This window comes from Alligator sinensis, unplaced genomic scaffold, assembly GCF_000455745.1.
Source record: "Alligator sinensis unplaced genomic scaffold, ASM45574v1 scaffold705_1, whole genome shotgun sequence".
NCBI lineage: Eukaryota > Metazoa > Chordata > Crocodylia > Alligatoridae > Alligator > Alligator sinensis.
The window spans coordinates 464,931-479,220 of NW_005842663.1; the positions used below are offsets into that span (position 1 = coordinate 464,931).

Consider the following 14,290-nt stretch of genomic DNA (forward strand, 5'->3'; position numbering starts at 1 on the left):
CCCTAAACCCAAAGGGACTAAGACAATGGTGTCCAACCTTTCAGCCCTGTGGGCTGGATAAGTGGTTCAGGGTTAGTTCATAGGCCAGATCCAGCATGCAGAACCAGAGCCTGATCTGGTGGGGACCCTGGCCCTGGCCTTGGCTCCAGCCTTGGCCCTGCATGCCAGATTGGATCTTATGCCAGCTAGCACTTGGCCCCAGCCTTGTGCTCAGGGCCAGGTTATCTGGTCCTTAGAGCTTGGAAATTTGGCAGTCAGGGACTGGTGGCACAATGTTAATTGCCACAGTTCCCCCTGCCAAATGTATGACCTGTGAGGAGACCTACAGGCTGAATGACATGATTCCACATGCTGGATCTGGTCTCTGAGCCAGAGGTTCAGTTTTATTGGACTAAGAGACTGTTCCTCTGTCGTCCTGCTGCTGGTTACCACAGGGAGTGGCAAAATGTCTTTCATCACAATGCTCCTGTACCCAGTTTCTTGGCTGGTATTTCAGGGGAATATATTTCTCCACTTAGATCTTCAAAAACATAAGCCACATCTAATGCAATCCTGGTAATGCAAATCATGATAAGATGGTTCTTTAGCCTGCTTCTCCCCTTTCCCCACAAAATTCACATAGGTTGGGTGTTTCATGCTTTTACCTTTGATTCTTGCATTCTTATTTCAGGTGCAAGATTTGAAACTTCAGTTAGTGATTGCCAAGGATTCCTGGCAAGTGATTGACCAAGAGACTCAGCAGCGCCTGAGCAAGGCACAACAGTTGTCCAACCAAAAGATGCTGGAGGTGGCACGTATCCAGGAGGTATTGGAAGGGGAGAGAAAGCGATGGCAGGAGGTGGAGCATCAGAATACAGAGCTGCAAACGGTGTTGCAACATTTGGAAGGGGAGAGAAAGCAATGGGAGGAAGTCGAGCATCAGAACACAGATCTGCAGGCTGCACTGAGAGACCTGGAAGAGGAGAGGATGCAGTGGAAGGAGGTGGAGCATCAGAACACAGAGCTGCAGGCTTCACTGAGAGACCTGGAAGGGGAGAAAAGGCGATGGCAGGAGGTGGAGTGTCAGAACACAGAGCTACAGGCTGCACTGCAGGACCTGGAAGGGGAGAGAAGGCAATGGGAAGAAGTAGAGCATCAGAACATGGAACTGCAGGCTGTAGTGAGAGACCTGGAGAGTAAAATAGACAGGTAGGCAGAAATCAAATAAGATGAGGCTAGATAGTTTCCTTCCCACTAGATGAATGCCCCCCTCTCTTGGGTCTGCACACCTATGAGTGGATCTGGCAGCACTTCCCAATGATCAGTATTCAATGCTGTTGTTCCACTTCAGAGCTGACTGCATTCCCATCCTGCAATGGCTGACCTGTACTCTCTCAGACTTATCACAGTTTGTCATACTCAAAACTGCTGCAGAAATAGTGTAGACATAGCCCAAAATATCTAGCTCTTAAGAAAATCATCCTGCAGCTATGATAATCACTTTTCCTCAGCCTCCAGCTCGGTGTTCATGAGGGGTAATTTTTAAATAGATTGCAGAGGCATCTCACAGCTTGACACCTTCAATTATTTTTCCTCTCATGTCCTGTAGCTCAAGTGCCAGTGAAGGCTCTTGCCCTTATCTTCCTGTCTAGAAATAGCCCTTAGTAGATTTAGCCAAGATGGCTGCATCTTCCTGTTTGCACTTATTTTTATGGTTCTCTAGTCTTCCTAATGAAGAACCTAAGAATCTGCTGGTCACAAAGAGAGGAAGCCAGTAAAACAATACCAGATGGCTGTCTGCCATCCACAGTTTGGAACTTCTGCCTTGCTGCAAGTAAAGTAATTCATGGACAGGTTACTAGCTCAGTGGTTCCAACCCAAAGTATTTAAAACATGAATCAGAACATGGCTTAATGTCACTGGCTTTACAAATATACAGTTCAGAAATAAATCCTGTGGCAATCCCCTGGTCTTGTAATGGGCTGACCACAGCGTCAGCCCATGACAAAACCAAGAGATTGCCTCAGGATTTATTTCTGAACTGTATATCTCCAGATCCTCTCCCCACTGCCCTGCTGCATATCCTTGGTGCTTCTGGGAGGACTCTTCTCTCCTAGTAAATCTCAGTCTAACCAGCACCGTGACCAGATTTTACAGTTTAGTGCACAGGTGCCAAGTAAGTGGCAACCCAAGGGCCCTGGCCCCCCTCAGGAAGAGGGTAGGGTGACCACCCATCCCTAATTGGGCAGGACAGTCCTGAAATGGGAACATCAATTCTGAGTCCCAGGCTGCTTGACTCCAGGACAGCATTTACCCTGGATTCCCAGCATTGTGCAGGGATCCAGGTTTTCTATTCATTGCGGAAAAACATGCAAAACGGCAGGTTTCACCTTGCAGGCTGGCAGAGTTCCGGCCTGCAAAAGGGCTGCAGGGAGCAGGATGCAGGGGTCACCACATGCATGTGTACACATGCACGTGGTCAGGAATACAGCCCCAGGAAGCGGCGAGAGCAGGTAGGTCTATGTGGGGGGATGGGGCAGATAGATGTCCCCATGGTGAGGGAAGAAGTGGGGCGGGGACCGGTCCTGGGGGCACTGCTCAGCCAAGGTGGTGCATGGGGCCCGGGGCTAGGGCAGGAAGCAGGACAGAGCCATGGGTGGCTCATTGGAGGGGGGAGCAGGGTGGCTGCCTGTCATTGCATGCACTCCTGGGGAGGGGGAAATGGGGGAGGCATATGTCCCCCAGATTTGTGTGCAGTGTGGGGGCAGATGCAGGCTGTCTGCTGTGGGCTCAGAACTCTCTGCCCTGCTGCCCCCTCCCCCCGCCCCCCAACTGGGGGCAGCATGCCAGCAATGCCGCTATGGCAAGGTGCCCTGTGCCCACAATGGCAGCAGTGGGGGCAGTGGCAGAGTTGTGCAGCAGGGTGAGAAGCCCCAAACCCACATCAGTCAGCCCACATCCACCCCCACTCCCCTTACAAGCTCAATTCAGCTCCCCTGGCAAAAATAAAAGCTGACACCTGTGGCTTACTGGAAGGTGATCTTCTGGACTTTTACCGTTCCCTGAGATAGGAAAGAATGAGTCTGCTGTCCCTGATGGAATAGAATGCCTGTTGCTGTGAGCTGTTCTGAGATCTCTCTTATTCCTAGACTGTAGGATAAAACATCAAAACAGAACTGTTACATAAAACAAAAACATGAGCACAGGGTGGTTAGGTTAACAGACCGAAATACAAAACCCCCAGAAATGACTCACTGCTCTTTGACAGACAAGATTCTTTGGGCATATATGGTATATTTTATTATACCAACTAAATAGTTGGAAAAATTGTTCTATATGAGCTTTGGGGCACAAACACCCTTCTTCAGGCATTGGGAAAGTCTGCTAGCGTTTGTGTGCTCTGGGTGCAATTGAAGCTTAAGCCAATATGCAAAATGCAGATCTGTAAAAATGCATTTGAGTGGCAGGAAAGATCAGAGGGGATAGGAGTTAATAGGTATGAGACAAGTAGGCCAGGTGGGGGGAGAGGAATGTTGACCAGTAAATAAAATGTAGCTGATCAAATGTAGAGAGGTTACCTGGGGTTATTGGATGGCAGGCAGGCTATAATGTGCCATAAATCCAGTGTCTATATTTAGTCCATAATTTTTTATATCCAGTAGATTTATGAAGTGAGGTTAGTAGGCTCAACTATGAAAGCTGTTTTGTAAATTCCCTTTGAGGATTAGAACTGAAAGATTGGAGAGGGAATGGTTGTCTTGTGAGAAGTGTGCACCCACAAGTAATTGGGTATTTTTGTCTTTGATAGGTTTCTTGTGTGTGTTCATTCTGGTACACAATTGTTGCCTGGTTTCTTGTACATAGTTTCCATCAGGACGTTCAGTGCACTGAATGAGATATATTACATTTCTGGAGGTGCAGGTATAAGATCCAGAAATGGTGATGGTTCTGTTGTGGGGAGTAGTTATTGTGGAAATGGTCAAGATGTGTTGGCAGGTTTTACGTTTCTTGTCCTGACATTATTGGCGATGCATAGGGAGTGCACAGAGGTGCACATGCACTCCCTGAGCGTGGCGGTGCACCCCGCTATCAAAAGGCGCCGGCGGCATCTGTGGGTGGTCGCCGACTGCCGGTCAGCGCTCGCCACCCTTCCCCCCCCCCAGCTGCTGACAGTGCTACGGTTGCCTGTGGGAGCTCCACACTTACAGCCGCCATGCTTCTGCCACTACCAGTGCCGCCACTGCCTGCTGGAGCTCACTGTCCCCCCCAGCCGCCAGGAGCACGCAGCATTCATGCCTGGCCATGGTCTGGATCCATTCGATGTGCTTTGGGCCATAGGAAGTTTGCTTCTGGTGATTAGGTTGGTGAGGTTCAGTGCCTGTTTAGAGGCTAGGATGGTGGTTTTGGAAAGATATCTTTAAGAACTGGGTCTTTTGCTAGGGTGGGTTGCAATTGTTTGAGGATTTTCCATTTAGGTTCCGGGGAAGGGTGGAAGTCATAACTTACCTATACAGGTGGAAAGTTTAACACATGAGCTGGCTGATATCTAGTTAGACAGCTTAGACTGTTAATAAACTGATGACTTCTGATTTTGCAGACAAGATATGAAACAGACTGAACAAAAGGTTGCATACTAACGTGTGAATGATACAGATGAATATAGGATGTTATTCACTGTTAATGAGGATCGTAAATCCAATTTTGGGGGATATTTGTGTTCCCCTAAATGACCTACTGTTGATTTGGGTGCTCTGTTACAAATACACAAATCATATAGCTTTTCTCTAGTTTTGTAGGAACCTGTATCTGCAATGAAAAAGGACTGTTCTTTGTATCTGAAAATCATGAATTCAAACGCGGTTGTTCTAGTGAAGGATTGAGGGATGTAGATAATACTGTTTACAGTAAATATTACATTTAACAACCCTGTTTTCTGTTCCTTATCGTATTGCCAAAAATTAACTGTTTGTGCTGTAGTTTTTTAGATCGCCTTCCTCAGGTTGATTTTTTTTAAGCTAAATTAGTTCAACAATTCTGAGGAGGGGTTTGCAGAACGTATGTTGTTTTTCTGCCATTAAAAGATTCCTACAACTATTTCATTGAGAAGTTCTAACTGCCACAGGGGCTCGACATTTGGCAAGGGGTCACATTGGTGTTAAGAATGTGCTTTTTCTCATTTACATTTGACCAAATGATTATAAAAAAATAAGTGTGCACATACTCAGGAGATGTTTGGTAGTGGTCAAATAATGGCTATTTACTTAGTAAAGCTAGAAGCACAGTATCTGATCATGGAACTAAAGACTGTATTGAAAAACATAAATAAAAGGGGAGGGAATTAAGGACATGCCAGTTGTTTATGACACACAACCTTTGAGTTGTGTGGCAAATCCTTGAGTTTGTAACTGTAACGTTCTTTTGCCATAATTTTGTCTAGGTATTTTGTGTATGAAAGAATTATTTGGGGATACTTGTTGGAATGGTTTTACATTAAAGAACAATGTATTTAAAAGTGAATGTAGGCGTTTTGCTTAGAGGTGCACCAATACATCAGTTCATCTCATACTGGCACTGATCAAAGCAAAATTGACATTATCAGCAATCGGCTTTTTTTGACTGGTGTGGTCGATAAATGCTGCATGCATGCACACAGCCCAGCAGCTTAGAGAGCAGCATCCAGCTGGTAAGTCTGTGGGGGAAAAGGGGTGGGAGGGAAGGGGCATGGGGGGAGCAGATCGAGACCCCCACAATGAGGGAGGCAGCAGGGCTTGGGGCTGGGGCAGGGCGGGATGCGAAATGGAGCCACAAGTGGCTTGTCTGGGGCATAGAGCGGGAGGTGGCTCCCACCTCTGGCGAACCCTGGGGGAGGCACAGAAGGGCATGTGCCCCCCTGGATTTGTGCGCAGGCTGAGGGAGGGCTGTTGCTGCGAGCTGGGGCTGGGAACAGTGCTGGGCTCTTCCCGGCAGGGGATCTTGGTTGGAGCTGCACACAAGGCAGGCAACAGCAGTGCTGGGAGGTAGTGTTCAGAGGGGGCCCTATAGCAAATTCTGGGACCTACAGCCCACCCCATAGCCTCCCCTCCCAGCACCGCTGCTGTCCGCCTTGTGCACAGCTCTGGCCCAGCCCCCTACCAGGAAGAACCCAGCACCACTCCTGACCCCAGCTCAAAGTGGCAGCCCGCATGTACCCCACACACAAATCTGGGGGGCACGTGCCCCTCTGTGCCTCCCCCAGGGTGCACCAGCGGCGGGGGCTGCCCCCTGCCTGCATTCCTGGATGAGCCGCTCACAGCTATGTCCTGTGCCCTGCCCCACCCCAGCTGGGCAGTGCCTGCCCCAGCTCCACTCCCTCCCTCCCCTCACTGTGGGTGGCCTTTCACTCCCTACATCCCTTCCCCCCTGCTGGCCCTTTTCCCCCACAGACTTACCAGCTGGACACTGCTTTCCAAGCTGCCAGACTGCATATCGGTAATCGGAACGGCATCAGCCAATGTGACTCATTAATAATCAACCATCAGTATCGGCCAGAAAAATCTTTATTGGAGCACTCCTAGTTTTGTTAGTATGTATGTGTTTGTGTTTTTGAGCTTTTTGGGTAAAAAATTATAAAGGCCTTGGAAGCTAAGCCCTATGAAAAGAGGTTGAAAGAAATATGCAGTTCAGCTTGTAAAAAAAAGTGATTAGGAGGGATTATGATAGCAGTCTTCAAATATCTGAAAGTCTGCCATAAGGAAGAGGGAGTACAGTTTTTTTCTGTTGCTGTGGAAAACAGGTTGTGTATCAGTGGCTTTAAATTGCAGCAAAGTAGGTTTAGATCACATATCAGGAAAAACTTCCCAGTTAGATCACTGAGGCAGTGGCCCCACATATTTCCCATGTACCTCCCTTCCACAAGGACTGGCCTACTGCACATGCCAGTCTATACACACACATAGTTGCCTATGCACATAGGCTCACAAAGCCAGGAATAGAATTCCTAGATGCCAAAAATGACCACTTAGGTGACAAGGAAAGAATAGAAGGATTATCAGTATTGTGAGCTAATTGCAGTTGCCCTTTAAAACAAGGTGACGGGATGTTTTGTAGAATGTGTGAAACCACAGCTTTGTTAGCTTTAGGTATAACTAGAGTGACACCTATTCAGGCTCCCACTTTTATGGAGAAATTTCTATATCAAGGCACCTGCAGCTTTCAGCTGAGGCAAGTGGGCTATAGGGTGGCTTGAAATTCAAGCACTGCTAAAATTAGAACTTTAAAGCACCTGGTGGAAGATTTTGCCAGTTTGAGCAAAGAGGAGGAGCTCCAAGCTTGTCAGATTACTGAATATGTTTCTAGAAAGCAGTCTCATTTACCAGAAATAGGTGCCCCAGGTTATTACTAATATGCCACAGAGCCTTTCACAACTAGGTCACCAGCCTGAATCCTGGCCATCTCAACAAGTTTCTAAATTTGATCCCTTCTTAAGGGATAGTTAGTGTCCCCAGTAGGAGATGAGTTTGGTGGGTCACAGTTCTAGGTCTCCCATTAACTTGTCTCTCAGCTTTGCACTAAGCAGTGAGCTCTTTGAGTAGGGAACTGTCCATGACTGTGTTCACACAGTACTTAGCACCTAGAACTCAGTTGGGTCTTTTAGTGAGTTTCAGCAGCTGAGTCAAAATCACATTGCTCACTGTAAGAGAACTGATTCTCTGGGTAGTTTAGGTCACCCATGTTGACCTAAATGGGTGGTTGTTCCTCAAGGAGACGATCCTCTGAGCTCAAAGGGAATCAGTTCCAATGTGCACCAAGTGGGGCAGGAGTGCTAAGAACCCCCCATGGCTCGGCAAAGGCATCTAGGGATACCTGAGGGCAAAAAAGGAAGCATGCAAACAGTGGAAGCAAGGGGCTATCACCAAGGAGGATTACACCTCCATTGCTCGGGACTGCAGGGAGGCTGTTAGGAAGGCCAAGGCAGAGATGGAGCTAGGGCTAGCGAGCAGAATTAAAGATAATAAAAAGTCCTTTTTCAAATACATAGGAAGTAAGAAGAAGGCACAGGGTAATGTGGGGCCCCTACAGGATAGGCTTGGCAATCTGGTGATTGCGGCAAATGAAAAAGCTGACCTCTTTAACAAATTCTTTGCCTCTATATTCCTGACCAGGGACCGGGACATCTCTCCCACTAGAACTGTGGACAGACTCAGGGGAGACACCACCATACCTAGGGTCAGGGATGACCTAGTTAGGGAACTTTTGAAGGGGCTGGATGTGTTTAAATCAGTAGGTCCAGATGCTCTTCACCCAAGGGTGCTGAGGAAATTGGTGGGGGTCATAGCAGTGCCCCTGGCATGGCTCTATGCGCACTCGTGGGGCACTGGCCAGGTACCAGAGGAGTGGAAAAGGGCCAACGTGGTCCCTATTTACAAGAAGGGGAGAAAGGAGGACCCTGTCAATTATAGGCCAGTCAGTCTTACTTCGGTCCTTGGGAAAACCTTTGAGAAAATTATCAAGGAGCATATCTACAAGGGCCCAGCAGGGGAGGTAATGCTCAGGGGCAACCAACATGGGTTTACTGAGAGCGGGTCCTGCCTAACTAACCTGGTTTCTTTTTATGATCAGGTCACAAAGTCCCTGGATGAGGGCATCAAAGTGGATGTTTTCTTCCTGGACTTTATGAAGGCCTTTGACACTGTTTCTCACCACGTTCTCTCAAAAAAAAACTAGGCAACTGTGGCCTCGATGCCTACACAGTCAGATGGGTGGCAAATTGGCTAGACAGTTGCACCCAGAGAGTGGTGGTGCAAGGGTTGTTTTTGACTTGGAGGGATGTGGGCAGTGGAGTCCCCCAGGGCTCAGTCTTGGGGCCTGTACTGTTCAACATATTTATCAGCGATCTGGATGTGGGTGTGGAAAGCACGCTGTCCAAATTCGCTGATGACACAAAGATGTGGGGTGAGGTGGGCACACTGGAGGGGAGGGACAGAATCCAGCTAGATCTAGACAGGTTACAGAGGTGGGCGGATGAGAATAGGATGGAATTCAATGCAGACAAGTGCAAGGTGCTGCATCTAGGGAGAAGGAACCAGCAACACACCTATAGGCTGGGGAACACCCTTCTTGTCAACACGGTGGCAGAAAGAGATCTTGGAGTCATTGTTGAATCCAGGATGAACATGAGCCGCCAATGTAAGGAATTGGTCAATAAGGCTAACCGCACCTTGTTGTGCATCTACAGATGCATCACAAACAGGTCCAGGGAGGTGATCCTTCCCCTCTATGTGGCATTGGTCAGGCCACAGTTGGAGTACTGCATCCAGTTCTGGGCACCGCACTTCAAGAGGGATGTGGCTAGCATTGAAAGGGTCCAGAGGAGGGCCACTCGCATGATCCAGGGGCAGCGGGGCGGGCCCTATGAAGAGAGGCTAAAGGGCCTGAACCGGTTCAGCCTCCACAAGAGAAGGCTGAAAGGGGATGTGGTGGCCGTTAACAAACTCACCAGGGGGGACCAGCAAGACTTGGGGGAGGCTCTGTTCCTCCAGGCACCACCCGGGGTTACTAGGAATAACAGCCACAAATTGTTAGAAGGTTCAGGCTGGACATCAGGAGACATTACTTTAGTTAGGGCTGCCAGGCTCTGGAATGGTCTCCCAAGGGAGGTGGTGCTCTCTTCTACCTTGGGGGTCTTCAGGAGGAGGCTGGACAGATATTTGGCTGGGGTGATATGACCCCGGCACCCGTTCCTGCCCAGGGCAGGGGGTCGGACCTGATGATCTGTTTAGGTCCCTTCCGACCCTAAGCACCATGATAATATGATTAGTGTGAGGGAAGTTCGCAAATGAGAAAAGAAGTCAAGATGTATGGATCTGACTCCTGATTATTATAGAAAGTGATGTGACATGATGGTCCTTGTGGAAAGGGCATAACTTGATGAAAAAGCTGCCGAGCAGTTGGAAGATTTTTCTCCTGTGTTTCTGTCGTGGAGTCATTGCACAGGGTAGTGACTGTGCTCACAAGTGGCTGCTGTGCTAGCAGAGCACTGAATGAGCAGCCAAATTGATTAGAGCAGAGCCATCCAGCTTCTAGGCATCTGGGGGCCCCAAGCCCTGCAAGCTGTACCAGTGGGGACCTCACCAAGGTGGCCCATGGGATGGGTCCCCCAGGCTGCATATTGCATAGATGCCCCTCCACTGCTGCACTTACTGCTGCACCACATAGTTGCACAGACACATCTCCCCTCCCTCCCCACCCCACCTCTGCACTGTGTGGCCCCAAGCCTGCCCTCAGCTCCCCACACAATGCCACACTGCTCTACTCCTTGGGGCAGGGGCAGCAAGTGCAAGCTGGAGAAGTGAGGAGGGAGTGGCAGTCAGACAGGACCCCAAGACTACCAATTGGACAGCCCTGGGTTATACAGCATTTAAATTGAAAATCAGACTGGGCAGAGTACTCGTGGTCTGAGAGTCCTGGGCCTTCTCTGACAGCAGTCTTCAGTCCTGAGGTCTTAGTAAATATTATGCCACATAGCAGAGATATACCTACATGCTTTCTCTTTCAGCCTGACCTTATCCCTGGAGGAGAAAGAACTGAGGCTTAGGACCCTGCAGGAAAGAGGTGTTGCTCAGCAAAGTGAGATTGTGAGCCTACAATCAGCCATTCGCCAGGCCCAGCAGCTTCATTTTGATTACCAAGGAGAAATACAGGAGCTCAAGAACCAGGTGCCTTGAAAACCAGCTTTCTCTCCCCAGAGACAAATCAGGCTTTCCCCAGTCCTGTCCTACTCTCACCTCCACCCATTCTGCAGTGGTTTCTGTCCCTTCCCTCACTTTTCTCAGTCCTGCAACACACACTTCCTCCTGTCCTCCTACAGTCCTCACAGCCTTTGATCTTTGATGCCAGTGTAACATCTGGGCTACCCTCCCTGTGTCCTCAGCCCCTGAAAGCATAACAGACTCTGTTAGACCTTAGTGCCAGTCTTACAGTTTTTGGTCCCAGCTGTCATGCCTCACTCTGCAGTATTCTGCTGCTGAAGGGGAAGGGACTACAAGGCTAGTGTCATGGGAGATACAGAAGAATATAAGGGGCTATAAGAATATGTCCATGTTCTTCCTCCTTGGCCTGTTCACTTAGTATCCCAGCGATGTGGCACAAGAGTTCACTAGCTCCCCATTCCTTTCTCCAGACATGTCTCAGATACCTCTTCTCCCCTGTTGGCATGCCTGGCTCTCCATGTGCTTCTTCATGTTTTTCTTCACATTTTTCTCTAGGTGTTTCTTTTTGTTCATTTTTAAGTCTTTGGGCATGGCAGGCAGGGATCTTCATTCTGGGCAAAGTTGGTCTCTCTTGCATGGGAGAATTCTAGGCCCAATGTAGCCCTAGAGGGTTCTAGCACATTTCCAGCCTGTTTTCCATTCTGATGCTTGGTTTTGGACTTAGCCAACAGCAAGGTGTTTGTTTGAAGCCACTTTTACTCCTCCCCTTGCCCATACCTCCTCTGGAATTTGTACTTAATTTGAGGATCTCTACATATCTGTTGCAGGTCCAGTCACTCAGGCAGACAATGATGGAGAAAGAGGCTGGCTTACAAACCCATGAGAAGCAGCTGTTACAGGATCTGGAGGAGTCACAGGCAGGTGAACGGCATTTGAGGAGTTCCTTGCAGAAGCTTGAAGCTGAGGTATCTCAGCTGCATCTGAGCCTTCACAGCACGGAGAGCCGAGCAGAGGCACTGGCTGCAGAGTGCCACCTAGCTAGTGATGCTCACCATGAAGCCCAGTCCCAGCTGGCAAGGTTTTATTCACTTTTGCAGCATATTCGTTGTGGCAGCACTGATCTGAGTGGAGACCTTATACCAGGCAAGTGTAACTGGAGGTTTAGGGGCTTACCCCCTGGGAGACCAGATGGGATTACCCATGGGATGAGAAGGCTCTACAGTTTTCCTGAACAAAGGCAATGATGGGGGGCACTCAAGCATGCAGCGCATATGACAGTTTGGAGCTGTGGTGATGATTCTCTGAACCAGTGAAAATCACCCCATACTCTACTCCCTTCCTCTCACCACCAGTTGGTGTTTCTGGGAGGAAAGACTGGTTCATTTTGCTTCCTGCTCCAGTGTCTTTAGGGAGTATTTAGCAGAGTTGAGAGATTATATTACATTCTTATTTTTTCCAAAAGGACCATTTTGACCCTTCCCTTCCAGTCTTCCAAGATGAGTATCTTCTGCTTCATCTCCTTACTTGGATGAGCAGAATAGGGACTGAAGGGGTTGTCTTCCCCAGCACAGTATGGCAGGAAAGAGGGAAATGAGGGAGGCCGGAAATAGTTGAACACCTAGCAGCTGCTTCTAGTATCTAAGGGTCTGTAGGCCCACCTCATTTCAGCATCATTTACTAGAACAAACGGGGATATGGGATTCAGAGTAGAAACAGAGCTATTAGCAAGCACAAAAGGTGCTGTATTTCTGTAACAGTATTGTCTCAAAAGCCAAGGAGGGAGTTAGTAGGAGATGAAGAACAGACCCAAACCAAAGAAGACTTGTGAGCCTTGGCATGCTGTAGAGAAAGAAAACTACTTGTTTGAGAGTGCAGATGTGACTCCATTTTCCAGCACCAGAATGAAATAGGACCCCATTAGCTGCTGGAAAATGCACAACCATCTTTTTGTGGGCACCATTGCCATCTAGTGGGCAGCTGAGGTAGCACACTGTAATTTATGTCCTGTGAGATAAATTTTGTGACCTATCTCAAGCAGGGTCCCCAAACACTGCCAGTGTCTCTCATGTAAGCAGACCTCTCATGTTAGTGACCCTTCATCTAAAGACTGAGATGGGGGACTTATTTTTCCAGAACAGGAAAGCAGCTGGGATCTAGCTGAGCCTCAGCCCAAGGACCTCCCCACAGAGCTTCTGGTGGACCAAGTGGCAACAGCCTTCCGAGACTTGCAGCAGAACCTGAAGCAGACTCAACAAGATCTGGTAACTGCCCTTCTCAGGTTCCCTCTTCACTCTGTTGAACTTGACCACCAGATTAGGAGCTGTGGCTGAGCTGGATCATATTCCCTATGTCAGATCTGGTCTGTAAGGAACACAGAGAGTGGGGACTGCACTGTCTCTAGTGGTTCACCCACTACTGTTGTCTCAGTAGGTTCTGACCTTGCCTTGGCTGAGTCTTGGCCCTAGGATTTACACTCCCTTTTTTTGGCAATGTCTCTGCTGCCTCTTGCTGTCTTCCTTGTTTTCTCTAGGATGACACCAGGAACAAGGCTCAGCAGCTGAATCTGGAGTTGAACAAGAGTGAGGCTGAGAGGGAATGTCTCAATGCCCACACTCAAGAGCTGCAGAAGAAGCTGGCCCAGAGCCAAGAAGGTACAGCCTCCTTTCTTTCCAACATGCCAATCCTGCTCTGTGCTGTAAGAAAGGTGGCAATGTTACCAGTGAGAGGGAGAAGAAAAGGTACCATAAGAGGGAAGGAAAACGAAGAAAACAAAAGCAAGTGTGCAGACAAGATGTTATCCCCCAGTGCTGCCATGTTAGGGAGATGGAAGGGACAAGGGTCTATTAAAAAGGGATCCATGGTTATATGGAATACACACACAAGGCCAGTGCTCCCAAGGAGATTGTATGTCACTTCAGAAAGTTAGCATGGTGCCTCATAGTGTCCTTTTTGAGCACATTGGCCACCACTCCGTATTGTAATCAGCAGAAAATTCGTGTCTTCTTGTCTCTTCCTGCCTGTGCAAACGTGTGGCCTTTTTCACTTGGATCTCTTCTTTCCTTCAGTTGTCAATATTTAATTTATCTCTTTCCTGTGCCAGTTTTCTACAATCTGTTGTTTCTATTTCCTTCTTAGCGCTCTCCTTTCTCAAATCTGATGCAGTCTCTGAGCTTTTTGTCCTCAGCAAAGACTCTAGTTTTCATCTTCACATCTACCTCTTGTCTCAGACGGCCGGAGCCGACTTGAGGTGATTTAGAAATTACTCGGTCGTTGGGCGGGCTGGTGAATGGAGAGGCAGACAAAGCGTATTGGTTGCAAAAAGCTTTACTTACGCTGCTAGTAGTCACGACGCAGGTGGTCCGGTCGCTTAAACAACTACACGAGTTGCTCCAGCTGGCAAGGCTCAGGCCAGCGAATCCGTACACGAGTCAGGCCGGCAGGGAAAAGGGTACGTCGAAGGACTGCGCTCGGCGACGGGGAGAAGAATCGATAGGTGATCAGGCTATCGATCAGCTCAGCCGCAAGTCAGGAATCTTTAAAGGCACTCTGCAGCATGCTCAAAGTTCTCCGACTTGGGCGGAAGTCGCACAGAATTTTATACGGCTAGCAAGCCAATCACTAGC

General features: G+C 48.6%; 1 protein-coding gene across 1 annotated transcript in view; it reads left to right on the forward strand.

The window, feature by feature from the left end:
- The window catches only part of CEP250 (centrosomal protein 250), a 139,918-nt gene that overhangs the window by 96,323 nt on the left and 29,305 nt on the right, over nt 1-14,290 (forward strand). The window contains exons 21-25 of the mRNA XM_025215718.1: nt 671-1,188; nt 10,514-10,673; nt 11,495-11,810; nt 12,801-12,928; nt 13,198-13,318. Of these exons, the coding sequence (XP_025071503.1) occupies nt 671-1,188; nt 10,514-10,673; nt 11,495-11,810; nt 12,801-12,928; nt 13,198-13,318 (1,243 nt within the window). The remainder of the gene's footprint in view (nt 1-670; nt 1,189-10,513; nt 10,674-11,494; nt 11,811-12,800; nt 12,929-13,197; nt 13,319-14,290) is intronic.